The sequence below is a fragment of the Rhipicephalus sanguineus genome, chromosome 8 (assembly GCF_013339695.2).
Source record: "Rhipicephalus sanguineus isolate Rsan-2018 chromosome 8, BIME_Rsan_1.4, whole genome shotgun sequence".
Lineage (NCBI taxonomy): Eukaryota > Metazoa > Arthropoda > Arachnida > Ixodida > Ixodidae > Rhipicephalus > Rhipicephalus sanguineus.
In genome coordinates, this window is record NC_051183.1 from 60,643,296 (window position 1) to 60,669,898 (window position 26,603).

Here is a 26,603-nt window from a genome sequence, read left to right on the forward strand (position 1 = left end):
CAGATTGGGCTCGGTACATGACGGAGAGACTCCAGTGCCAAGCATGACAGGGCATCCTGGAGCGACAAGGTGTCCTCGTAGCGAGGGATACCTCATGGGCGACGAATCTCCCACGAAGAACGTCTACAGGCTTTCGGACTGCACTAAAGAACAAATTCAATACCTGTTCAGGTGCGTGAAGGCATACCTTATATGCGGTGCCTCTGTACCCTACTGCACTAGCAAAGTTATATTGGCTTTAACAAACGAGCTTAGCGGATACCATCATTGCAGTGGACAGTTCACAAAAACAAAGACAAAGGATATGTTATCGATCACCCGACCACAGTTGTTGTGTCACACTACAGCGCTTTTGATTGGTAAACAGGTGCGACGGTGATGGTGACGTAATACGCGCCGGTAGTCACTCGTTATATAAGGGAGAGGGCGATAGAAGGTACAGAAGATGAGCTCGCTTTAGAGCCTGTCATGTGCACGGGTGATGTGCGACGGAACAATATGGAGCTTTACAGTAAATATCTTTAATTAACCACCCAGTAGCCGGTAAGAAGGAAAGACAGAGCAACACAGGAGGAAATACTAAAAGCGTCTATAAAGGCGCCAGAAATTTATTATTGCGACAGCAATTATATGGACACTCTCGGCTGATTTTTGCCGTCGCCGTCATGCCCCGGATATGTATATATATGTATATATATATATATATATATATATATATATATATATATATATATATATATATATATATATATATATATATATATAAGCCTAAAGAAAATAAAGCGAAGAAAAGAAATTCCGAAGAACCCGACTAGGGATTCGAACCACCGACCCCTCGCTCCCCAGCCCGCTGCATTACACAACTCAACTATGCCCCATGCATGCGCCGGCGAAATAACGGCGAGCTATTTATATACACCATTTAACGCTGGTGGTAGGCAAATCTAAGAGGAGCTTGAGCCTGATATATATATATAAAAGCCTAAAGAAAATAAAGCGAAGAAAAGAAATTCCGAAGAGCCCGACTAGGGATTCGAACCACCGAACCCTCGCTCCCCAGCCCGCTGCATTACACAACTCAACCATGCCTCATGCATGCGCCGGCGAAATAACGGCGAGCTATTTATATACACCATTTAACGTTGGTGGTAGGCAAATCTCGGAGGAGCTTGAGCCTGATATATATAAAAAAGCCTAAAGAAAATAAAGCGAAGAAATTCCGAAGAACCCGACTAGGGATTCGAACCACCGAACCCTCGCTCTCCAGCCCGCTGCATTACACAACTCAACCATGCCCCATGCATGCGCCGGCGAAATAACGGCGAGCTATTTATATACACCATTTAACGCTGGTGGTAGGCAAATATCGGAGGAGCTTGAGCCTGATATATATATATATAAAAGCCTAAAAAAAATAAAGCGAAGAAAAGAAATTCCGAAGAACCCGACTAGGGATTCGAATCACCGAACCCTCGCTCCCCAGCCCGCTGCATTACACAACTCAACCATGCCCCATGCATGCGCCGGCGAAATATCGGCGAGCTATTTATATACACCATTTAACGCTGGTGGTAGGCAAATTTAGGAGGAGCTTGATCCTGACATATATAGAAAAAAGCCTAAAGAAAATAAAGCGAAGAAAATAAATTCCGAAGAACCGGACTAGGGATTCGAACCACCGAACCCTCGCTCCCCAGCCCGCTGCATTACACAACTCAACCATGCCCCATGCATGCGCCGGCGAAATAACGGCGAGCTATTTATATACACCATTTAACGCTGGTGGTAGGCAAATCTCGGAGGAGCTTGAGCCTGATATATTACAGCGAAAGCTGTTATGAGATCATTTCACCGGCCGTTTTTGGCGCCGTAGTTGTCCGCCGCCGCCGCCGCCGCCGCCGCTGCCGCCGCCGCTGCCGCCGCCGCCGCCGCCGCCGCCGCCGGTGTCCGTAACCAGTATCGCTCGAAATAAGAAAAAAAAACGAAATAAGAAAAAAATTCCAGGATGGAACGAGGTTCGAACCTGGGCCCTCTGCGTGTGAGCCCAGTATTCAACCTCTGAGCCATGCCGGTGCTTGAAACTGCGTCGCAAAAAGGTCCTATACAGGCTTCATGTCGGGAAGGAACCACATTAGCATATGCAATATAGCGTGGTAGAAGAGTAAAGTAAGCACAAAGTGTCGCACAACGCGAATTCTGTAACCAGGCGTCACACAATGCGAATTGCGCAACGAGTAGGTTGTTGAATGCTTCCAACCCATTACAAAGGACTCTGCCATAATTCTTCAACGTCATCACGCACAGCATCAACAAAGTGCGCATAATGCCTTACATGGGTTTAGCAGGTACCAACGCTCTCCGTAGAATGACGAAAAATGGCACCGTGCCTGCTGCCCTACTTCTCAAAAATTACAATGATTTATAGCGTAGTGGGTTCCTCGCAAGTGCACTTGTATTGGTTGCCAAGGAAGCCCATAAGCGCATGATCCACTTCCTTGGGGTCTCAGTAAAACTACAATGATTTATAGCGTAGTGGGTTCCTCGCGAGTGCACTTGTATTGGTTGCCAAGGAAGCCCATAAGCGCATGATCCATTTCCTCAGGGTCTCAGTAAAGTTCTTCGCCCGCCCCCCGTCTCTCTCCCACGTCAACGTATGTTATACAGCATGACGGGAGAGGGAAATAGCGACAGGGCGTCACCCAATGCAAATTACATAACTGGTGGGCCATTTAAAGCTTCCAACCCATTACAAAGGGCTGAGCCTCAATTCTTCATCGTCATCAGTCGTCGCCTCAACAAAGTGCACATAATGCCTTACAGACGTGTAGCTGGTGCCTCGTTTCTCCGCAGATTAACGAATAATGGCTTAGTAGGTGCTTCCCAACTTCACAAAAATTGTGATTTATGGCGTAGTGGGTACCTTTCTAGTTTACTTGTATTGTAGCCTCAAGAGAGCTTACAACGGGCTCTAGAAACGCCGCTCTTCCAGCTTTCGCTGTGACTGTGCTGCGGTTTCAGCGCAGGCCTGGCGTTTTACATAAAGAAGCCTAAAGAAAATAAAGCGAGGAAAAGAAATTCCGAAGAACCCGACTAGGGATTCAAACCACCGAACCCTCGCTCCCCAGCCCGCTGTATTACACAACTCAACCATGCCCCATGCATGCGCCGGCGAAATAACGGCGAGCCATTTATATACACCATTTAACGCTGGTGGTAGGCAAATCTCGGAGGAGCTTGAGCCTGTTTTATTTCACGCAACGCTCCTATTATTCTTTCAGTTTGAAAACTGCCCGTGAGAAGCGCATGACAAAGTGGCCCTTTTCTGTACCCACTCGTTATGTGGTAAAGGAAAAAACAAAGAACACCGGGCACACCTTGCATCTGACGCCACCGTGTTGCAAGAAACGCAGGGGGTCACTCCACGCGCCGCAGTTTAAAAGAAAAAGAAATATCTAAGAGCGTCTGATTCTCCATTGTCGACACTCGCAGACGTGGCGTTCCTAATTGTCTTTCAATTCGAAAACTGCCCTTGAGACGCGCACGACAAAGTGGCCTTTTTCTGTACCCGCTCGTGATGTCGAAGAAGAAAAAAAACAAAGAGCGCCAGGCACACCTTGCATCAGACGCCGCCGTGTGGCGTGAACCGCAGGGGGTCACTCCACGCGTCGCAGTTTAAAGGAAAAAGAAATATCTAAGAGCGTCTGATTCTCCATCGTCGCCACTTGCAGCGCGTTGCTCAAGCAAAACGACGTCACTGCGACAGGCGCTGCAAGTATCGAGCTTCTTCTCGTTCTTCGTGTGACATTCCTATTTCATGCTATCGCATTCATTGCTTCGCCCTTGCGGCGATACTGTGGCTTTTATGTCAACATCGATATGAATAAACGAACCTATTTCACCCCACAAATACATTCGTATGAATAAGCGGCGAAAACAGCAGGACAAAAGCTGCATAACGGCATATGACTCGCCTCACCTGTTCGTCAGCAGCCTTATGCTTCAAAAAAAAGCCTAAAAGGTTGCCTAAACAAGGGCGCTGTGTCCTAAAGTTTTGGCTCAAAGAACTGAAATTTGGGTGCGGAAGCGGAAAGACGACAACGACGTAAAACAGACAGGACGAGTTCTATCTAACACAAGAACGCGCGGTCATACAGGGAGCAGCCGCCGCCGTTGTTGTGAGGGACCCCGGCGGAGGAACGGCGGTGGAGGCCACCCACATCGGCGCCGCCGCTATTGTCACCATCACCGCCTCCGTTGTTGCGGCAACCGAAGTCATGGCGGAAGGAGCAAGGAACCAGAGCTACGCCGACTCCTATGCCGAAGAATTCCCGGCCATGTACTACGAGGTGCTTGGGCACCATAGGAAAGACCGGAAGAAATATCCAGCACCCCACGTGCGTTTGGACATGTCGCAGGCGGTGGACCTGAGGCGGCTGCATACGGGAACATTCACTAATTCCTACCACCTGCACCTCCTGTCACCCTCGCTGCACCCGTCGCATGGCTGCCCGTGGTGCGAGCATGGACGGGCAGATATGGCCCATGTAATTTGGGAATGCGCATGAAATGAAGATCGGTCACGAAGAAGGACGACGACAACTGAAGGACTCTATGAAGCGGGGCGCCTTGCTGAGCGATGGCAAGCCGCCCTCATGAACGAGGTGCATGAGTGCCATGTTGGGCCATCAAGCGGGCCAGGGCTCTCGCCGAGGACCCCGAAGGATGTTCCTCGAACGTTGGATTCCTGGCAACCTAGCCCCGGGCACAGTGACAACCGTTGGGCAAATAAAGTTTATTCAAGAACCACCAAATGCAGGTTCACAACATGACGTGTCTTCGAGGAAACGTCGCAGCGCCTTTATCGCGACTCGTGCTGATACTCCGCGTTGGCCGGTGCCCGGGAATAGTTAAGACTAAAGAGTTATTATATGTCTCATGAGGCAAATTCCCGAGCCAATAGCTGAGACGACATCATGACGTATCATGGTGGTGTCATCACAAGACATCATCGCTTGCTGGAAGGCGGGCGGATATACTGGAGGCAGTGCGAAGCAATGTTACCTGCAGAAAGAATAACGGCAGGGAGAGGAATGGAGGATCAATAAAATCGAAGAAAAAGATGTAGAAAATGGTGTTCTTCGCCTTCGAACCGTCTTAGGCGAATGCGTGAAGGACGGTGTGAACATACTCTCTGTGAGTGGATGAACAAAACGCATGTTTTGTTCAGCCCTATTGTCTTCTTATTCTATCTTTTTGTAACATTAATTTCCGGGATTATTTTGTTTAAATCATATTATCAGTGGGTCAGCGCATAGCCATCTTCCACAAAGTTCAAAGTATATCGCAAAAAACGTGCCGTGCTGTGCTATCCAGATTTATTTTGCACTTGTGCCACACACGTACGCAAGTTACCCAAAGGACCGTGGTTGCGATGGCGTTGTATAGGATGTCATGGTGACTCATAACTTTTCTTGTCCCCAATCGCCCGCTGGTTGAGCGCACGCCTGAAACTAGGGGCGTCTTGCTGCACTCCCATAGGAGATTACATACCCTTGATATTTCACTGTTTGTTCTAAAAACTGCGCACAATTGTTGACGTGTAATAATTATAAAAGAATAATTAGTGCTATCCCGTAGTAGAATGCTTAGTACTCTAAATGATGATCATGAAAGAACTTTATTTAAAAAGTCCAGCGATGTTGATTCGGGGTGGTTCTCATCCTCGGCCTAGGCACAGGCCGCGAGCCCTTGTGCTCGGCCGGCATCGTCGGCTCGCTGGACAGCCCGCAGTTGTTATTTTAATGCAAGAGCTAAGCAGAGCGTCCTCCCAGCGCGTGCTACGGTTCGATACTGCCTCCTTGTGGTTTCCTTGGGCTTTGTAGTAAATCTCGAGCCCTCCCATGGTATGTTATATAGTGTTGCCGTTGCATCGCACATCTTACATTTGTCTGTCATATTGAGATCAGGGCAACAGAGACTAAAACAACTGGATTTGGGTATGTGTGTGTCTGCAGTTGTCGCCGCGCAACTGCCTGTTTTTATTTATTCTGTTATGTGGTGGTGGGTACTTGAGTCTTCCCAGCTTGTCGGATTCCGTTATTTCATTGTACCTGCACTGTAAAAAAACTCCCAGGTGGGAGTAAAATGCTTGTCCTCTAGCGACCCTCCATTGAGAGTTTTTTGTACTCCGGACTCCGGTGTTTTACTCCTGCTCGCCGGAGTTATTGAGTGGCGCCTCCGAAGTATTTTCGGAGTGACTGCGTTGCGCCTGCGGAGTATTTTTCGCTCTTCTTTCACTCCGGCTATCCGGAGTTTTTTCTCGGCACCTCGGGAGTATTCTTTGCTGTTCTTTCACTCCGGCTGGCCGAGTTGACTGGTTACACCTTCGGAGTATTTTTCGCTGTTATTTCACTCCGGCTATCAATAGGTTTGCGTGGCACCACCGGAGTATTTTTTGCTGTTAATTCACTCCGGCTGGCCGAAGTGACCACATGGCACCATCAGAGAGTTTTTCGCTGCTCTATCACTCCAGCTATCCGGAGTTTTTTTGTGGCACTTCCGCAGTATTTTACGAATATCCTTACTCCGTCCGGACGAAATTTCAGTGCGATGCATCGGCAGTATTTTTTCCTCGGCTGTTACAGTTTATTTACTCTATGCTAATCATGTCACGCGTTGGATACATGAAACAAGTCTCACGCAAACACTGCGGAGTCACTGTCTATTTGTTTTCACAGAGCTCTAGCAGATAAAATTCAAGAGAACACTTGAGTTGTTATTATTTCACATATTCAGAATAAGGTGAACATTGAGGTCGATGATCCAGCATTTGGGAACGCAATACAAGAAGAAACAAAGATGCAAAATGCCACCAAAAAGCAAAGCACAAGATAGATCACGTGAAAGCAACAGCACACAAGTTTTAAGCGCAGCTTGTCCAAATGAAGCCCAGAATATTGCAAAAAGATGCACAACAAACGAAGGAAGCGTAGTTGCGAGGAACCATCAACGACGGACCATACATCCGATTCAATGACGATGCAAGAGTTCAGCTGATTGGTTCCTACATAATTTAGCAAGAAACGTAGCACATGAGAACTGTAAATCATGCCCCAGGCACAAATACTGAGGACACTGAAGCCACAGATACTCATTAAATCTCATACAATGCGCCAGTCCATGAGAACACCCAGGTTTTTACAGCATAGCCAAGACTAAAATTAACGACAAATTTTGACAGAGCGGCGCTCATTAAACGGAGCACAAAGAGAAGACAATATCAAAAGGAAGTCGACATCAAGAAGCAGATCCCATGTACTCTGGTGTCAGCCAGCCGCTCTGTGATAAAAACACACCTCCGCGCCGCGAACGAAGCACAAAACGCGCGAAACTTTTCCGTACAGTTCTAAATCGATACCGCTACTTCTGCGCAATCTTTCAAAATAACCTTTTCTCTGAAATGAGGTAATTTCGGTACTCTCGACGAAAGTATCAAAAATACCTGTCCTTATCAACTTGTTAATTTTAAAAATTAGGCAGATCACACGCATTGTGAGAATCGCTTTCATGCGAAGCAGTCAGCGAGTACTTCTATGCTGCACTTCATGGCTTTGAGCCAAGCGTTACGAGGTGGATCGACATGTTGGTGTAAGTGTAGCAGCTATGTGAACATCGTGGGCCCACCAGGCACGTCGACAACACAGGCGTTTAAATGATAGCTTATGGTGCGACGTAACGTGAGCTCTCACGTTATAGTACATACTTCATTATTATTGAAACTAAGTGCACTTTATGGTGCAGTCATGTGAATATCACACGTAACTTTCGTTCATGTATTCCAGGGGGGTCGAGCAACGCTTCATTATAGCTTGCTGAATCACAGGAATACAAATGTTATGCTTATTGGACTGCTCTAAAAGCGAAGCCAACGCTGTAAACACAGACGTTAATCTGATATGACGCCTGTATCGTAGGAGTACATATGTACTGTTAATTGTTTTCTTGTAAAATTACACTGCCAGCACCACAAACACTATTGACGTTGCACCGCCATTACGCCTGCATAGGCTGTTTTTTCAAACCAGTTAATAGACCTGGCATGGCTCTGTGATAGAATACGTGATTGACACTCTGCATGCTTGGGTTGGATTAATGCTGGGAATCTTATCTGTATTTTTTCCATTGGGTCGGGTCAACGCTGCCGACGTCGGTTTTTCTGGACGCTGTCTCACTTAAATGACCAGTGTGTGTTTTCGCCCTTCCTGGGTAGACGACGACGACGAAGTTTCGTGCTTCGGCTGGTGTTTCTCCCAGTCCTGAAGTTTTGTTCATTTTTTGTGCTTCTTTGTGCATCAGCAACACCCAGCGCTGTTTCTACTGGCCCTCAAGACTCCTGCTTTGCTGGGATACCCTCCCTGCAAAGCCTGCTATGGAGGGGATGGTGGTGGACCCGTCTTGTGCCAGGGACAGACCTCCCGCTGCAAGGAAGCGCCTCAGCTCTTCAGTGGCATCAGAAGCTGCCGATTCCGAGTCCGATGTTAAGTCGGATGACTCGGAAGCCTTCATACCTGCTAAACATCGTCGTTCAAGACGGAAGTCTTCAACATCGTCCTCAAGCGAAGAGACTGTCATATACAGCAACATCGTGATCACGACAGTAGCCTACGTGCCTGTCGACGTGTCGGTAAGCCTCAATACTATCTCCAAGCAGAAGCTGCATGACTTTTTCTTCAACTTGGCCCCTGGTCTTATTCAAGAGGTTCGAGTGAACCCAAGGAAGAATATCATAGCCGTTGACACAACAGATGAGAAAACGGTGCAAACCCTACTTGGTTTATCTCAGCTCTGTGGTGTCAGCACGCGGGCTTATATACCACAGGGCGCAAATGTAACCGCTGGTGTTATATCCGACGTCGACCTGGAACTTCAAGACGACGTTTTGAAAAGCATTATCGTTTGCACGCCTCCATGCAAAATCATCGGCGTTCGAAGGCTGGGCTCGTCAAAGTGTGTGAAGGTTCTTTTCGACTGTGAAAAGCTTCCAAGTCATATAAAAGCTGGTTTAGTGCGATACCCAGTTCGACCTTTCGTACCAAGGCCTCTACAGTGCCGTAAATGTCTGAAGCTTGGACATGTACAGGGTTTCTGCACAAGTGTTGTGGTCTGTGCTAAATGTGGCGGAAATCACAATGTAAATTCTTGTGACAGTTCGACATCTCGGTGCCCTAACTGTAACGGCGAGCTCTTGGCAACAGACAAAGATTGTCCCACCCTGAAGAAAAAACTAAAGGTTCTGAAAGAAAAAGCCAAAGAGAAGGCATCGGGAGAAAGGATGTATAACCGCAGTGCTCGTCCAACGGCCGCACACGGCAAAACTGATGTACCTGCACGTTCCAAGAACAGTTCAGACAGCGTGCGTCAGAGAGAAGGGCAGAGGCGGAACTTCCTCTCGGCGACATCGTGGCCAGCGCTTCCATCGAAAACGTCGGAACCCGTCTCTGAAAAGATTGCTTCTCACAAAGCGTCGGAACCAGCTTCTACTAAGGCCCTGCCTACAGTGGAAAACACTGCAAATAATACGGTCCCTGTCGAAGACGATGCCCACCTCATCAACTTACTTAAGATGCTTGTCAACGTTATTAGAGCACTCATTACCGGTCGCCAGACACCAGCAGCATTAGCCGCAGAGCAACTTTTGGAGGCACTCGTTCCAGTTCTCGACGGCCTTCGCTAAAAACAGCATGAACAGTCGAAAGCCCCGCCCTTTCGTGCTGCAATGGAATGTCCGATCCTTACGGCCGCGGCATGCCGATCTGGTCCTAAGGCTCCTCGCAATGAACACCCCGCCAGATGTTATAGCGCTTCAAGAGAGCAATGTCAGGAAAGACGAACTGAGACTTCCTGGTTTTGTGGGCGTTCATAGTAACGCACAATGCACAGTGCCGGCATGTGGGTCTTTCCAATGCACGGACGCCACGCATCCACGAAATCCTTCAAAAGCTTCATTATACGTACGAGCTGACCTAGATTTCTCAGTTATTGACACAGGCGACATCTGTGACAAAGATTTTGAATGTACTGCTGCTGCTATAAGTCTCAGAGACACAACTACGACTGTACCAAGCATATATTTTCGACCCACCCGATCTTCAGACACCACATTACTGGAGTCTTTAGTCTCTCGGTGCGGCTCATCATTTGTTCTGTGTGGGGACTTTAATGCTCACCATCCTCGCTGGTGTTCTCGTCCACAAGACAGTCGTGGGGTGGAGATCAATGAACTGATTATTAAACATGATCTGCAAACGCTCAATGACGGTTCACCCACATTTGTCGGCAGAGGAAAGGAGCATTCTACCATCGACCTTGCGATATCAACCAGAGATGTGTGCCTTGCCTGGTCATGTGAAGCTTATCCATGGGGCTCGGATCACCTACCAATTTGGTTGACTCCAGGACACACACCTAGCCGCCAGACTGCCGCCTACAGAGTGACAAACTGGGACAAGTTCCGTCAGCTGCTTTCCGAGGCGCCATCGCACGACAAGATGTTCAAACTGGTGAGCGAGTGTTTACAACAAGCTACGGCGCGACGAATGAGGAGCATAAATAAGCCAAACCCTGATCTTAAGCTATTGAGGCTACGCGCCTGTCGACGCCGCGCCTACAGAAGGGCGCAGCGCTCTAAAAGGAGATCAGATTGGACGGTGTATAACCGCCTAGATGCAGCCATACGGCGACACACAAAACAACTCCGTCGAAAGAGCTGGGCCGCGCTGTGTAGTTCGCTGAATGCGGCAAACGGTTTCGGAAGAGTATGGCGCATACTGAAAGCTCTCCGAACCCCTGATATCTGCAGGAATCCAATTGCAGCTTTGTGCATAACGACCGGACGGCCTCCGCAAATTCTCGCGGAAGAATTTGCCGATCTTTTTGTTTCTACTGTGTCAAGAGACAACTCTAATGGTGACCTTGAATCCCTGATAAGTGCCGATACCATAACGCTTTGCTATGGTCCTGCCTGTCAGATGGACGAGGCAGATTTTACCCTCGAGGAGCTGCGACACGCGCTTTGCATATCATGTCGCCGCACTGCCCCAGGTGAAGACGGTATTACGTATCAAGCCTTACGAAACATCGATGAGAGCTTCCATCACTACATCTTGGACGAATATAACAAAGTGTGGCGAACGTCTGTGATCCCCGCTGAATGGAAATCATCTATCGTGAAGCCAATCTTAAAGCCTGGGCGCCCTGCAAAACACCTCAAATCATACCGGCCCATATCACTAACTTCTAATGTTATGAAGCTGATGGAGCGAATGGTGCTGTTTCGTCTAGATGGCAGACTACAGGAGCTCAATTTCTTTCCTGAAGTTATGAGCGGCTTTCGTCGACATCGTTCAACCATCGATAGCATCGCAGATCTCGTATCAACACTTGAATCTGCTCGAGAAAACAGGCACTCTGCATATATGCTCTTCCTGGACGTTCAACAAGCTTTTGATTCGGTGCCACATAAGGAGATTGTCTTTGCACTTATGGCTGCCGGAATTTCGGGTCGACTGCTTAATTTTGTGCGTAACTTTCTATCGGAGCGCAAAATGAAAGTACTCATCGGAGGAGTGACAAGTGAATCGCGCACTGTTAAATGCGGTGTCCCCCAAGGTAGCGTTCTGCGCCGCTTCTCTTTAACAGTGTACTTGCTGGGCTGCCAAGCCGATTACCTCAAGAATATGAGTTCCCAATAAGCATAGCAATCTATGCTGACGATATTGCACTGTGGATAAGCGGCCCTTCGCAGCAGGGTCCGCGTCTTCGCAGAATTTTGCAGAGAGCGCTGAATACTACTACAGAGTACCTCGAAGAAGTTGGTCTACAAATTTCGCCTGCTAAGTCAGCCGCCATTGCTTACCATCCCAGACAACGTGCTCGACGAAGCATGAGCCGGCTTTACATCGGAGATACACCAATAGAGTGGTACGACAACATCGTTACCTGGGCGTAATTATCGATGATCGCCTGTCTTGGCGGCCTGCCGTTACCTCTGCGAGGCGCAAATCACAGACGCTCTTCAAGTATGTGGCTGCTCTGACTGCTAGGGGCACTGGCTGCGATCAGACGACAGCCCTACAGGTGTATCAGTCAGCTGTGCTCTCTGGCTTGATGTACGCTTTGCCAGTCTTGAACGTGCCACCTACTTTGATGTCTCAATTGGAACGGGACCACCGTGTTGCCCTCCGAATCATACTTGGTTTACCTCGCGAGGCGCAATCTGTTCCTCTACTCACCGAAGCGCACCAGTTGCCCCTGAGGCTACAGGCAGACCAGAGAGCGCTGCACCATATTGAGCGTTTGCACCGAGCAACACACGGTAAAGCACTTCTTAATCGCCTCACTCAACGCCCGGGATCTCGCATGGGGAAAATGGCGGCATTGTTTACTACGATTGCCGGCAATTCAGAAGATTCCACTACCTTCACAACCCCGAAAGAGTACAACCAGTGCACCTTCCCCATTTATTTATCCATTCCCGGAATACATAAAAAGTCTGACCAGCCTGTTTCGGCACTATTTCAGTTGGCCCAGTCGCACCTATTTGAAAAGTTTGATGACTATCTACATGTATTTACAGACGCATTTGTACGCAGCGACGGCCAAGGTGGCTCTGCAGCTTTCTATTGCCCTTCGACTAACATCAGACGGGTGTTTCGCATACCGCATCCATCTTCATCAACAACTGCGGAGCTATCAGCGATTGATGTTGCTCTGAAATACGTTCAAGAAGTATTAGGAGCACCAAAGGTTGTCATACTCACAGACTCTCGTGCTGCCCTTAGCAAACTGTTGAGAAAAGACTGCGACGGTCCAATTACATGCAGCATTGTAAAATCTGCCACAAACATTATTTCTAGTGGGGTGTCCCTCATTTGCCAGTGGATACCTTCGCATGTGGGTATTGCTGGGAATGAAGAGGCCGATCACGTTGCTTCAAGTTGTGCCCACAACGAGTGCGACTGCCAAGAAATTTCATGCCTGATAGACAACGCTCATCTGTTGATCCGCTGACATCTTTTAAAGCAGCACCCTGACCAACGTGTCGCAAGCCGCGGGTTGTTCCCTCCCCGTATTCGTGGTCGTGGATTGCCTCGTTGTGACAGAGCCCTCTTATATAAGCTAAGAGTTGGCTCTGTATTAGTGCGTGAGCGCTTATACCGACAAGGTCGTGTAGACAGTCCATCATGTACGTCGTGTGACTCCTGTGAGACACTAGAACACATAATTTTTGAGTGTCCCGCATTTGTTATGCAGCGAGCACTGCTCATCAAGGAATATGGACTTATTGGTCTCAAGTGTACGAACCTTGATGATTGCCTGTTCCCGAGGGGTTGTGCTGCTCGGCGCGACCAGGCCCATCGAGCCCTACTTACTTTCTTAAAAAACACCGATTTGGCCTCGCGCGTATAGACAATTTTCCTTGTGACTTCTTATTCGTGTTTACGTCTGTGTTATTTGTTTTTTTTCTTACCTATTTTCTTTCCTTTTTTCTTTCCCCCCTATCTTCCTTTCCCCAATGTTTCCCCTTTCCCAAATGAGCAGGCAGGCGTTGTGCCCCTTTAGGTGGCAGTTGTCAGCCTGTTCCCTCCCTATTTCCTCTGTGTCTTCGTGTTTTCTATGTATTCAAACCAAATAATAATAATAATAATAGATATAAACTGTCAATCACCTGTGGCGCATACCCTTTCACCGTGGCCCGTGGTAAACGGGTATGTGCCACACGTGTCTAGAGGAAAGGGTTTGACGATGTGCGCGACAAGATTTTCACGTTATTCATGTTATGACCTGACAGTCATATTCGCGAAATCATCCTACCCTCCCAGGCCAGTTTTGGACTTTTCGTCTACACCAAGTTAAGGAGGCGATCATGAGAGCATCCAGACGTGGCGATGGATAGATAGATAGATAGATAGATAGATAGATAGATAGATAGATAGATAGATAGATAGATAGATAGATAGATAGATAGATAGATAGATAGATAGATAGATAGATAGATAGATAGATAGATAGATAGATAGATAGATAGATAGATAGATAGAAACGCTCAAAGTGCCAAAGGTTCGCTAAGAAATGCTTCGCATTTGAAATTATTATTACTGATTATTACAGTTGAATATAACATATGCTTATCGTCCTACTTCCCGCATATTAGGCGCTTACACTTTGTATGCTTACAGCCACTCCATAGGATAAGCGTACGTCTATTCTGCTTTGCAAGGCAGGCCTCGGGGCAAGTTGGCGTTGTACCTTTCTTTCTTCATTTTCTGCACCCGCTCTGTCATGAAACTGTTAGTAATGAACATTTTTGAAGATAGGTATTGTGTGCACATGTATAGTTTCCAAACGTACAGCAAATTACTCCCACTTTACAAAACTAATTAACAATAAAAGGTACAAACATTACACCACCTATGGCAATTGCATCTTCATTAAATACTGAGAGAAATGAGGCAATGTGAACCAATATAATGAACACGCGGGTCCTTGCAAACGTCCGGCAGGAGGTCACGGATAGTGTTCCACGCTGAGGCGTCACGACGTGTGCGCCAAGATTTGAGGCATTTTCTTTTTCCCTGCTTTGTTCACGGTCCAGCGTCGTTGCATTGTGTAGGTCCAAACTATGTCCCGTCGTCGAGCACTGTTCGTCAGAGAGAGATCGAGAGAAATGTTTCATTCACAGAGACACTCTACTTGAAGGTGAACATCTTGAGAGTTAACTGCCTGGTCGGGGAGATAAACTGACATTTAATAGTACCTCCAAACCCCCTCCCCTCCCCCCCCCCAAAAAAAAAATTACTTACACGGCCTTGGCAGCAGGAAGGAAAAGAGAAAAAAACACCCTCCCCCCTCAGTAACAAGGAAAAGACTGCTAATTTCTCAAGAAGGTGCGCTCTCTTTCTTCATTTTCTTTCACGACCACTTCCCTCCCCCCCCCCAACGACGCTGAGCCGTGCTCTCTAATGGGCTGCAGAAGCAACCGTTTTTCTTATCCTCAAACAATTACTACTACGATAACCCCCCTTCCGACGAAACGTCAAGCGCCGCACAACCCGTTTTTGTGCCAAGTGAACACTGCCTTCCTTTGGCATTCCCCTTCACCCACAAACTGGTCTCGTCAGCTCCCTCTCTCCCTTTCTTGTTATAGACGGAGCATATCCTTCGAAGTGTCAATCACATTTCTATATTGATATCTCGGATAGCACTTATCATATTACAATAATTTTTGCACCAAGATTAGCACCCATATGCGCCCTAAAAATATGTACCAAGCACATTTTTCTATCTTATTGCGCTAAATTTATAAAAAATAATTACTCATTTCAGTGTTTCATCTTCTATTAGTTCAGTTTATGTGAAAGATCAAGATTACTTACACGTAATGACAAACATTGACCTGGCGTTTATTAATATCTAAAGCGGACAAAAATCACCCTTTATTTATACTAACTAGACTAAAAATATCTTTTTCCCAATCAGGTTTACTTATAACACTTAGTAACTCTTTCTGAATCGAACCACAGTTATGTTTTCTATTTTTTTAGTAATGCATATCTCTAGAGTCACTCCGCGCTCCAAATATTACAGTGGTGTGTTCAAAGTTACCGCAGTTATCTATATTTCAATGCGAAGCATCTTATGGTGGAGTTCAGAGCGGTGGTGTGCGGCGTGACCGGTGGTGTGCGGCGTGGTGTGCGGCGAAACGCTGCTTCGCATTGCCTCATGGTTCCTTTTATCGGAAGATGGCGTGATTTTTTTTAACACGTACGTGGTTCAAACAACGCGTTTTCGAAATTTTCACTGAATTTTTTACTTCCATCCTGTAATGCTAGCCAACACTTGGTAACCTGTTTGGTTATCAACATAACAGTACCCAATTTTAGCACTTTTCTACAAAAATGACGCAGATAATTCAAAAAAAGCTCACTCACCAGTTTTGTGCTGCTACTGCGACCGTCCGCGTGTTCGCCACTCTCGAGATCACAATGTGTCGTTTGCTGCACGGCACTATCACACGATTAAGGTTCCCGCAACTTGTTGCTGTCGATGACAACCTTCGTTGACGCTTGAAGGCGTTCGTAATGTCCAAAAGGTGCACAGAACGATTTCTTTTTTCCGAACGCAGCCGAAGGCTTCGCACAATCCTCGCTGCACTTCGATTCAGGTACTTGGGCCTGTGCCATGTTGGTTGTTATCAAAGGGTTTGATTTCAATAACTCGATGACGCTTGGTTTTCAAATGACAAGTAATGTTATGTACCTATGTACAACCGTTAGAAAGCTAAAGAAGGAACCTTAATCTATCATGGCTTGAACGTCTCCCTTCACTCCTCGGCCGCCAACTCCCCCCGTGCCGGCCACATATACTTTGCCTCTCTCCTTGTTAACTGCACCATCTTGTAAAGCGCAGGGGTGTACAAGCCTGGTCGTCAACCCGTTGCCAGAACATATACGCAAGGGGTCCCAATCACCCAACCTCTACCGTGGGAAGGCATGTGTCGGTCAGAGACCCGGCGATGGTTCGGACAAAGGGGAAGATGATTAACAATGGTTTCTGGCGACAGGCTGCCCAGCGAGGATTCCTACGTCACTCTACAGCAGCCAATGAAAGCCGCTGAGCAATGCGCTGGAGTAAGTGCGGAGTATCCAGCGGAATATAATCACGAAATGAGCTCCGTTTCCCTACGTCCGACACCCACGGGAGTAAAACAGCACCGAATGAATGTATATACTCCGGTACATTCCGATGTGTTCGAGGTTCAGTGACGCCACCGGAGTTTAGCTCGAGCAACAACCCCCAAGACCTCCCAGCTGGATATTTTTTTTTAGTTTACAGTGTAGTCATGCTTTCCTCCAACACCCACTCTTCCACGCGTGGTAACTCGGCCGAAGCGGCGTCGGCATTCGTAATAGCTCGGTTCGTGAGCTCTTGAGCCCCCGCGTGTGCCGCCTCGTTGCAGGCCGACGGGGTTTGTGTGTGTGCAGGCGTCCATATGAGGAAAGTGTCATTTTAGGAGCGGGCTCGCCAGGTTCTTGAGCTGGGGCGAGGTCCCTAGTCGTAACCTCACTTCCAAAGGCGGCCGCTACAGGCGCAGCTCGCGTGTAAGAGACGTCTTCTTCCTCTTGTTCTTCGAGTGCTTTGATGATAATAACGCAAGCAAAACCACAAATAGCATAGCCAACTGTAGCATGCGGCGCTCGCTCCACTCCGTCGTGTGCTCTAGTTTGATAGGAGACCGCTAGAGGGCCACAACTGCACGCTTCCTCTCACTTTCGACAGTCGTCAGTTAGTGCGCTTCGATACTACTAATATGAACGAAGAAGACAAGGCGGCGGAGAGGAGGGCTCGCAATGCATCAGCAGCGTGGGCTTGCCGCCAAGACCCTGTTGTGAGAGCCCGCGAGGCCGCAGAGAGACGTCAGCGTCGTGCCGACGCCGAGATACAAGAGGACGAAGCCGAAGCAGCGCGGAAACGGGGGCAAGAGAGCCTCGAAGAGGTACGCGCGCGGGATGCAGCGGCCAAGCGCCGAAAGCGATCGCTACCTAAAGTTGGTGACGCCGACGCGCGCTTCAAGCGCGATTTTCTCGACCATTCGTTCAGCCACAGCTGGAAGGTCCGCGACCGCTTGTGGTTCGACAGCAGCCTTACCACAGCCGCTACCATAAAACCGTGTGACGCCTTTATATGACAGTAGAGGAATTGTACGGAGCATTCACGGTTTACCCGATTATCTACGAGCCAGCTTCTCAATCATCATTCACTTCGTGGATATGGCGTGATTTGTTTCGGATTTTTTGGAGGATTCGCAGCACCTCGTGGGAGATCTGGCCGCAAGCATGGTTACGTATCGCCGTTTGCGAGTGACTAATTATCACTTCAGCCTTGGTGGTGGCCACCACGAGGACGACAGCCACCTCCTCGGCGGTCTCGGTGAATGGAGTTTGCACCGTAACGCTCGCCTTGCATATTCCCTTCGCAGTTTACTCTAAATTGTCAGAGATAATCTTAAGGCGGAACCATTAGATGACTCATCAAACTCGAAAGGTGACAGTCGGCGTCAACAAGAGTAACGCAAAAATTATCATCACGTGAGGACGTAACCATCAAAACTAATCATGATGTCACAGCCCGCAAAAACGTGTGACGTCTTCACGACGTCACTATGAAGTCAATTAACATGACATCACGTGATGGCGCTATCATATGACATCATCGCTCCGTCAAAGATGAGCCGATCACGGAGGCATTGCAAAACCAGGGAACGTGCAGCAAGCTTGCAATGCCTCCTATCCCGGAGGGATTGAGAAACCACGTTTAATGTAGAAAGCTTACGGGCTGGGGGTGGGGGGACGAATATGATCGACTGAGAAGATATAGAAGAAGGTGGCGTTCACCTTCAAATCGTCTTAGGCAAGTGCATAAGAGACCATGCGACCTTTAGGGACAGTTTAGCGCCATCCCATAGCCGAATACACAGCACTCTAAATCTTCAGACATGTTTTTATTTTTCTAACTACCACACTATTGTGAATGTAATGTCTATAAAATTTGTATTTACTAACAAAGCCACCAAGGTAATGTAGTGTCGGTGCGGCGTTTTCCTCTCCGTAATCGTTTCATTGGCGCTGCAGTTTCAGAGGGGTGCTCTAAGGAACCAGTTCCTGCATTGAGTATCGGCGTGTCTCGCAGGCGCTCAAGCAGAGCGAAAGATAAACAGGCGAGGAGAAACGCCCCGTGTGATACGTCACGCGCGCGTCCACCAATCATAGTTCAGAACGCAGTCACGTGGCGGAGCATAGTGCTTTCTTCCGACACCACCAAATGGCTCTGCCCGCCGGGCATCTTGGCAGAGGCGGAGAAGAGAAAAAGACGCTATTTCTGCAACCCTAAATGGTAGCACATCTCAGCGTCTGCAGGGGAATGGGGAGGAAGCAATAATGATGGGAAGAGTTGAGGAGAAGAGGATAGTGGCGTCCGTAGCAAAGGACATGGCGGGCGGCTTGTACAGCCGCTTCTCCGGCGGCTTGTGCAGTCCTATGCGCCTACACACGAGTTGGAGGTAGCGTCATCTGAACCATTGAAAGACGCGTCGAAATATAAAACGCGAAGCATTTCCTCACCCATTACAGCTGTGCTCATCATTCAGAGTCATTAAATAAAATTTTCTCGTCTCTGTAAATAAACTACACGCGTAAGATAATGCTTGGTACCTAATTAGTTGACCATATTTTCGTCAATAGATAAACGATGGACCAAGCTATTATCATTGATTCGTGTAGCTGTGTGATACCGTGCTATCGTTATCAATGGTAAGCCTTTCACAAAAAACATTTGGGACGTAATGTCTAACTCTTGACCAATCTTCATCTAATTGCAGTTCTTCTATTGAAGAAAAACATTGCAGCCTCTTGGCTTGCCAATATGGGAGGGGGGGGGGGAGAGAGAGAATAAGAATAAAAGAAAGGCTGGGAGCTTAACCAGGGCTGAGCCCGGTAGGCTACCCTGCACTGAGGACGGGGGGAGGGGGAAGGAAAGTTAGAGAAAAGGAGGAGAGAAAAGTCACTCTTTCAGCCGACGCAAGAGTTCCGCGTTTGACATCACAAACGGCGAATCAGTCCGGTATCCTTGAGAAAGCGCAACAGCGCTTTCGTTGCCTGTCGGAACTGTGATGGGCAGCCCCAGGGTCCCAATATTTTCGCGACAGTGAAAGCGCTTCCGTCCATTTGATTTAGCGCAGTGCTGAGGCGAAGCCTCTCGTTTGCGTATGTCCGGCAGTAACACAGAAGGTGCTCAATTGTTTCCTCAACGGCACAGTCGTTGCACTCGGCGTTGTCGGCCATCTCTATCCTAAATGAGTAGGCGTTGGTGAATTCTACACCCAGACGCAGACGGCACAATACTGTCTCTTCTTTCCGGGAAAGACCAGGTAGTAGCCGCAGTCGTAGAGATGGGTCGAGAGAATACAGTCGAGCAGTTATTGAAATGCAATACCTGCTTTGAAAGCTTGATATATGTATGCTAAAAGTTGTTCAGAATTGTGGGCAAAGAAAAACGACGTTTCTCCACATCTGTTTACCATAAATGTCCATGAAATCTGTGTTTGTGTGCAACATAAATTGAATGGTGCAATGAAATGAAATTAATGCGCTTTCATAGACAAGACACCATCTTAGCGGGATATACGACAGATGTCATTTTCCTGGATGTGCAGGCTTCTACCGCTGAGCTGTATTAACTTACGAAAGCAGGCGAATGTCAAGAACAACAACTATCCGGGTGAAGTTGTCGATCTCACAAATTTTTGCCGTGTGCTACACCCAGACGTAGCAAACGTCTGGCCTGAAGACGTACGTATACCTAAATTTTATATTTTTCTTATTACGTAACAATCCTATTATTGCGATAGCAATTATATGGACAGTCTCGGCTGGATATTGCCGTCGCCGCCATCATGCACCGTATATGTATAAGTATGTATATATATATAAAAGCCCCAAAGAAAAATCATTCAGAAAAATGCTTCCGAAGCGCGGAATCGAACCAGGGACCTCTTGCTCCGCAGCGAGTGGCGCTAACCACTGCGCCACGAAACGCAGATCCTCCGTGTAGCTAACGGCGAGCGTTATATAAACACGCTTTACCGCTGGACGGACTCAGAGACGGCCGGCGCTTATAAGCGTTTCTTCATTACCAGCGAGATGGCGCTAGGAGCGCGACGGGCGCATTTCAATGTCGTCGGCGAGCTCGCTCCCTCCTTCGTATATTTGCGCAGGGAGAACCTTGCCCTTCCGCTGTCGGCTCGCGCGATTTGACATCCCTGTTCCCCTCGTGGTGAGGGGAACAGGGATGTTTCAAGATTTCACCGTGATGTCCGCGCTCATGTTACGAAGCGTACGAAAGTCACTCGAGCTCAAGAGACGCCGCTAAACGAACAAACAGGAGATGAGCGCGAACTATCAAGTGTCACAGCTCGACACTTGAATCACGCTAGTTTCCTTCGCTGCTTCAGCCACCTTTGCAACAGGAGCGCTGTTGAAACTGAGAGTATCCATTGGCGAGCCTCACTTCATATAGCATTAGTTTCTTGCTATCGCATTCATTGCTTCGGCCTTGCGGCGAAACTATGACTTTTTTATTTAGCCCACAGACCTTTGAGGAAACCTGAAGATTACATATTTTAGAAAGCTCCTTACCTCCCGTTACTTTTGTTACTTCTGTATGCAGTAGCTCGTTTTAGGCCGAGGTGCTACTATATCGGAAGAAAATTATTCTCACTGCTTTAAGGCTTCGACTCATTTGCTACATTTATATCACATGTGCAATGTATACTCTAAGGCAAAATTACCCGAAAGCGGTGTAACGGAGCCCAATAGGCGTACGCCATGTAAGGATGGACTGTTGAACGAGCAACCATAGAGGGACGTGTGCCGTGTGCAAACCATTTAGTCTCCAAAAGGAGCAACGGTGCGGGAGACGCAGTGCGCGTGCAGAAATACGTTCCGCGTGCAAACCGTTGTCTAGGAGAACTAACCGTCCACCTCGCTCTTCAGTCAGTCTTTCCACATGTGTTCATGGTGGCGTGTTGGCGGTTGTGTCGCGATCGACAATTATAGTTCGACGATGTAGGAGCTATGCCGCGGCGCCTTAAGTGCACGCGAAATGCGTCGATGAGCTTGTGGTGCTGCTTTTACGTTTCGCCGCACCCATGAAGTCTGGAGCTGGTGTCGACACGCCGCGTTCTATTTCTCCGGCGTAGTCACGGCACTGCGTCGCCACCAACTGGGAATGGCGGCCCAGAAGACAGTAGGCCTATTGGAACTATGATTTCAATCTGACTCTGGGAAGAAATCGGCGCTGGATCCTTCCACAAGTAAGTGATCTTTCTTTACTCTGCCGTATCTGTCGCGCGCACGAAACGCACCGCAGTTGCCGACAACGGGCTCGATCGTGTAGGATATAAAGCGCGCGAAATCTACCGCGAGAGCTGGCTTGGGCATCAGCTCACCTTTGTTTTGTGACCGCCTGGATATTGGCCGCCATTGTCATCGGACGTCCGCGAGCTCGCTCACAGAGGATTCGCCGTGGTAATGAGCTACGAGCTCGCGATATTGGACAGGGGCCTCGCCGCTGCACTGGTACTCGTGCAAAACGCACTGCGGTGGCCGGTAACGAGCTGGATTTTCTGTCGCGCGCTTGAAATGCACCGGTATGGGCTGGCGTACGCTTTAGTTAGCCGACTTTAGCTGTGCTTCGGAACTGTGTGGAAATTCGTCGCCATTACCATCGGCTTCCTCGTCGTTCGCTCGCAAACAGTTCGCTGCCGTTCGGGGCGGCGGCCCCGCTTTCACTCGTTCGAGGTTTACCGGTTCGCTGGCGGCAGCGGTGGCTGACGGGCTTGCTCGAGCTGTACGAACCCACTCTGCAGAAAACTCGCCGACACGGTCGCGGGCGTGATGGCTGCCGCCGACGCGCTTGAGCTTTGGTTATGTTGACATCACGGTGAAATTATTTAATGCTACATTTTCACCTTTTCACCTTTTTTTTTCACCTATTTCACCTTTTTCATTTTACCTTGCACGTATTTGGCATGTGCGTGCATCTTCATCCTCTCTGTCACAGGTGACTATTTGTAATCTTTTTCGGCTTTGCAGGATGCAGCCTTTGCCACAACGGGCAAACTGTTGTGTGCGCTGGAGCAGGAATGTCAGTCATCTGTCGCTTGCGTTGGAGCAGCTTCACAAAGAGGACTGTACGAGAAATGTCAACGCGGGTGGTCCTGTATTGGACACTTGACAGTGAATTCACTGAACGGAGGCATAAACTTCATATGTACAAAGAAAAATAAAACATTTCATTGCCTCACTTTTGTCTTTCGTGGTCGCATTGACGTCGAAAGCAGTAAAACACGCATGACTAAATGTTCTTTCGCATGTTATTTTCGGCCCCATTTGTTGCTCACCGCGGAAAAAAACACGTGAAAAGGTATCAAGCATTGCGGAGATCAACTGTAGAAAATGATCTCTGAGCGATTAACGGGTCACATGAACTGGGGATAAAAAATGTCGTCGAAAGACGATAGTTTCCTGCCGGCCGTACTACATGAGTCCTCCTTCTCTATGTTGAATCGCAGCATCCGGCTCCTAGCATCGCATTTGCAGCGCAGCTCAAAAACACTAGCATTTTCAGCGCCGTGCAAGAAACACAAGGGTCTTTAGAATTACGTATCCATGTATTTTCTAGTAAAGGAACACACCACCTAATACTTACGTATTGATGTTGCCCCTCAGGTATGCGTAAAATTTGCTTTTTGATCGACAGCGTTCACAAGTATGAACGACGATACCAGTGCAAGATGGCTGGGCGTTCAGAAAGTGGTTAAACTTTGGCCGCGTGGCTGAATCGGGTGACAGACAGACAAACAGAAAGACAGACAGACCAAAACTTCTGCGTCAAAGTTCCCCAAGAAAGACTTTCGTCTTTAAAAGTTCTTCCCAATGGAGTATTTCAGTGGACTGATCGTTCGTCTGGCGAGGTGCAACTGTGGGGACTAACAGCTGCCCGGTAACGTGTAAATATCAGGACTAAATGTTAATTCATTAAGGTAATCTGTAGGGAATAACTGTTGACCTGTAAGGTGTGAATGTGAGGAGTAAATTTTAGTCCATTGAGGTGATGTGTGGGGACTAACTGCTAGACCCGGTGCCGTTAGTCCTTAAAGAGATTAATGGTTGTGGCAGGCCGATTAGTCCCCGAAAGGATGAACCATACACCCTTTTAACACCCTTTGCCTTAGAGTTTCCGCAGACACTTTGGAACACAAATTATCAGTCAATACTATGTTTTTTTTTAAATTAGTCCGTGTTACTTTGGGTGCCAAATTATGTCTTCTCTCACAAAAAGCAATAGTGTAAAATTCTTCATGGCACTTCATTCTACTCATTAAACAATGGTCTCACTACGCGCATGCGTTAAATTATGTCACCCATTTCATCATGTACATGAAAGCCTGCAATTTCTTTCGCAATCTACGCAATACCATGCGCAAGCTGTGCAAACAGCAGCGCGCTTCACCAGCAATACAGGATTACAGGAGCAAGGTCTACGTTCACCGCTTTGATTAACGCAGTGAAAATGGGGGGAAATGCTCCTGATTTTTCTAAACACAAGTTTGCCCTGTAAAAAACTTGGTAACTTGAAATATTTTGCATGTAAGCGTACACCAAAAGGACATAAAAGGAGGAACTTTATTTCATTTTCACATGTGCAAATTAACTAAATATTGTTCTCTGCACGCGCACAGAGGCCTGGCGATGGCTATAAAAAGTGCATGGTTCACTGCTGCTGGGAAGACTATTACGAAGAGGATGATTACACGCTTACGAATTGTGAAGCGCATATGATGCTGGAAGGAATGCCTTGCGGCGACAATAAGGTGCACGCCTCTTAAGTTCTTAGCATGTCATCCTGCGTTCTTGTCCTTATTGTTAACACGCATCAAGCGTATCGCAGAAAGCAAAAGCGGCACTAATGCAAAATTTAGGTGTCTGAGAGTAGCACTCGCAATTACTCTGTTTTTAAACTTGCGATTAACGGTGTGCCAGCTTCTTTTTTTTTCTCAGTCAATGTATTCATCCTTGCCCACCACTCTACGGTTTTCGGCGCCCAACGTTGTTTTGCACTGCCTCCCGGATCGGAAGAATTACATGCGTTCTTCACCTCAGCTGACTTTGCACGGCATCCGGGGGTGCCACACCTTTGACTACGCAATGATTTCGTGTTGTGACGTCATTACGTGACGCCATAGCGACGTCATACTAACGTCACAAATCTATGCTATCTGTAGCGCGAGGCCTATGTGATTGGTTTCTGAGACGTAATTTGTGTTTCTAATATTTTTCATAATTACACTACTCCAATCTTAACTCACGACATACCTTAATGTCCATTCCATTATATACGACCCTCAGCTTTTCCCAGTGTATCCGTTCCTAATTTTTTTAAAAATTTACCACAGTTTTCGGACAGCTCGCGCCGACACTTCGCGGCTCCATTGTATGTAATCTAGCCTGGTCACACACCTTGCTTGACCGGGTTGTCTGTAATATAGCTAGAATAGATCCCAACATCTAAAATTAAACCGGAGCGTTCACTATGCATTCTCTGGCAGGTAAGGCGCAAATAAACACGGACAGAGAAAGGACAGAAACATAAAAAGCGCTACTCAAAACTGGATTTATTCCGGAAGAGAATACGCATATATGCACACACATCTCAAACCACTGGACATGCGCGAGAAAGCATGAAGAAAGGCACCCAACCGTCATCGCTGCGTAATTGTTTTATTTTTGTCATCAAGTGTTGTATTATATTGATGTCATGGATTGTTCCTGCTATTAGGGGCTTTTGTGTATCCTATGTGCAGTTGGAGCGTCCCTTCAAGTGATCTTTTAGTTAGCCAGGGGCGTAGCCAAGGATGGGGGGAGGGTTTCAACTCCCCTCCCCTAAATGTTTCAATTTTGCACGTGTACGCACACACATACAAACCTACGCCCGAACATACAAACCTACGCCCGAACAACTATAATTTAAGCCCTACCCCCTCCCCCCCTCCAAAAAAATTCTAGTTACAGCCATGTGTAAACGACCATGACCGGGCACCATTCCTATTCAGACTTTCCTCTGTCCGTGTTCTTGAGCGTCTCCTGCCTGAAAATGCTGCAGCACGTACTGGCTCCCAACTAGCACCTTGTTTTACTAAGCTTTTTTTTAACTCTCGTTGATCTCGTCGGCTGCAAACACACTGTTTTTAGTTAACCGTAGGATATATTGGGAATACTCTAATTTTCCCGCTGTCTAATATTTTCTACCGCCCTTTGTTTCTTTTACAGACATGCAGGCGAGGAGTTTGTGGAGTACACATATGGAGTGATGTGTACAAGACATGGCGCACTTTTAACACATCATAACTTCTTTATAGAGGAAGAGTTGAGGAACCAAGAAGGCCACAAATTTGATGAAGATAAGCTTCGTTCATCGGGGATATTGCGATACAAAGAACGCCGTTGGAAGCTAAGCCTTACGACTAGCCTTGGCAGAAAAGCACACATTTTAAGCGACTTTGAAGCATCAGTTGTTTGTGCTAAGTTACATTTTCACCTAATCAAAACGCGACCAAAAAGATGAGATCGCATCGGTTTACAGACCGCCTGCTCGGCGGGTCGTTCTGGTGGTTACAGATAATAAAGCAAAAAATATCTTGCATGGCTCCGCTTGGGCAAAACGTTGCCGGCGATGTGTGTTTGCTGCGTATTCTATGGCCAGTACCACCGCAGAATCAGTCAAAATAAACCTTTAGCAGTGCTGGCGAAATAGCGATATAGTGTCTAAGCTTACCGCTATTACCGCCGGCCCTAGCAAGCGGACGTTTTGCTGCAAGGTCAGTCAATGCGTATAATCAGCCGCCGTCTAAGCATAGCGGCTAAGTTCATGCGCTGCTAAGCTTGAGAATGATCGCGGCTTTTAGTGCCTGATTTTGTGTGCGTGAC

The 26,603-nt window shown here is 47.6% G+C and overlaps 1 protein-coding gene across 1 annotated transcript in view; it reads left to right on the top strand.

Annotated features, from left to right (window-relative positions):
• LOC119402005 (metalloprotease mig-17-like) overlaps nt 1-26,296 on the top strand; it is a 29,230-nt gene extending 2,934 nt beyond the window's left edge. The window contains exons 3-6 of the mRNA XM_049418247.1: nt 4-171; nt 20,270-20,405; nt 24,359-24,490; nt 25,947-26,296. Coding sequence (XP_049274204.1) covers nt 4-171; nt 20,270-20,405; nt 24,359-24,490; nt 25,947-26,024 — 514 coding nt within the window. The 3' untranslated portion in view covers nt 26,025-26,296. The remainder of the gene's footprint in view (nt 1-3; nt 172-20,269; nt 20,406-24,358; nt 24,491-25,946) is intronic.
• Nucleotides 26,297-26,603: the final 307 nt, after the last annotated feature.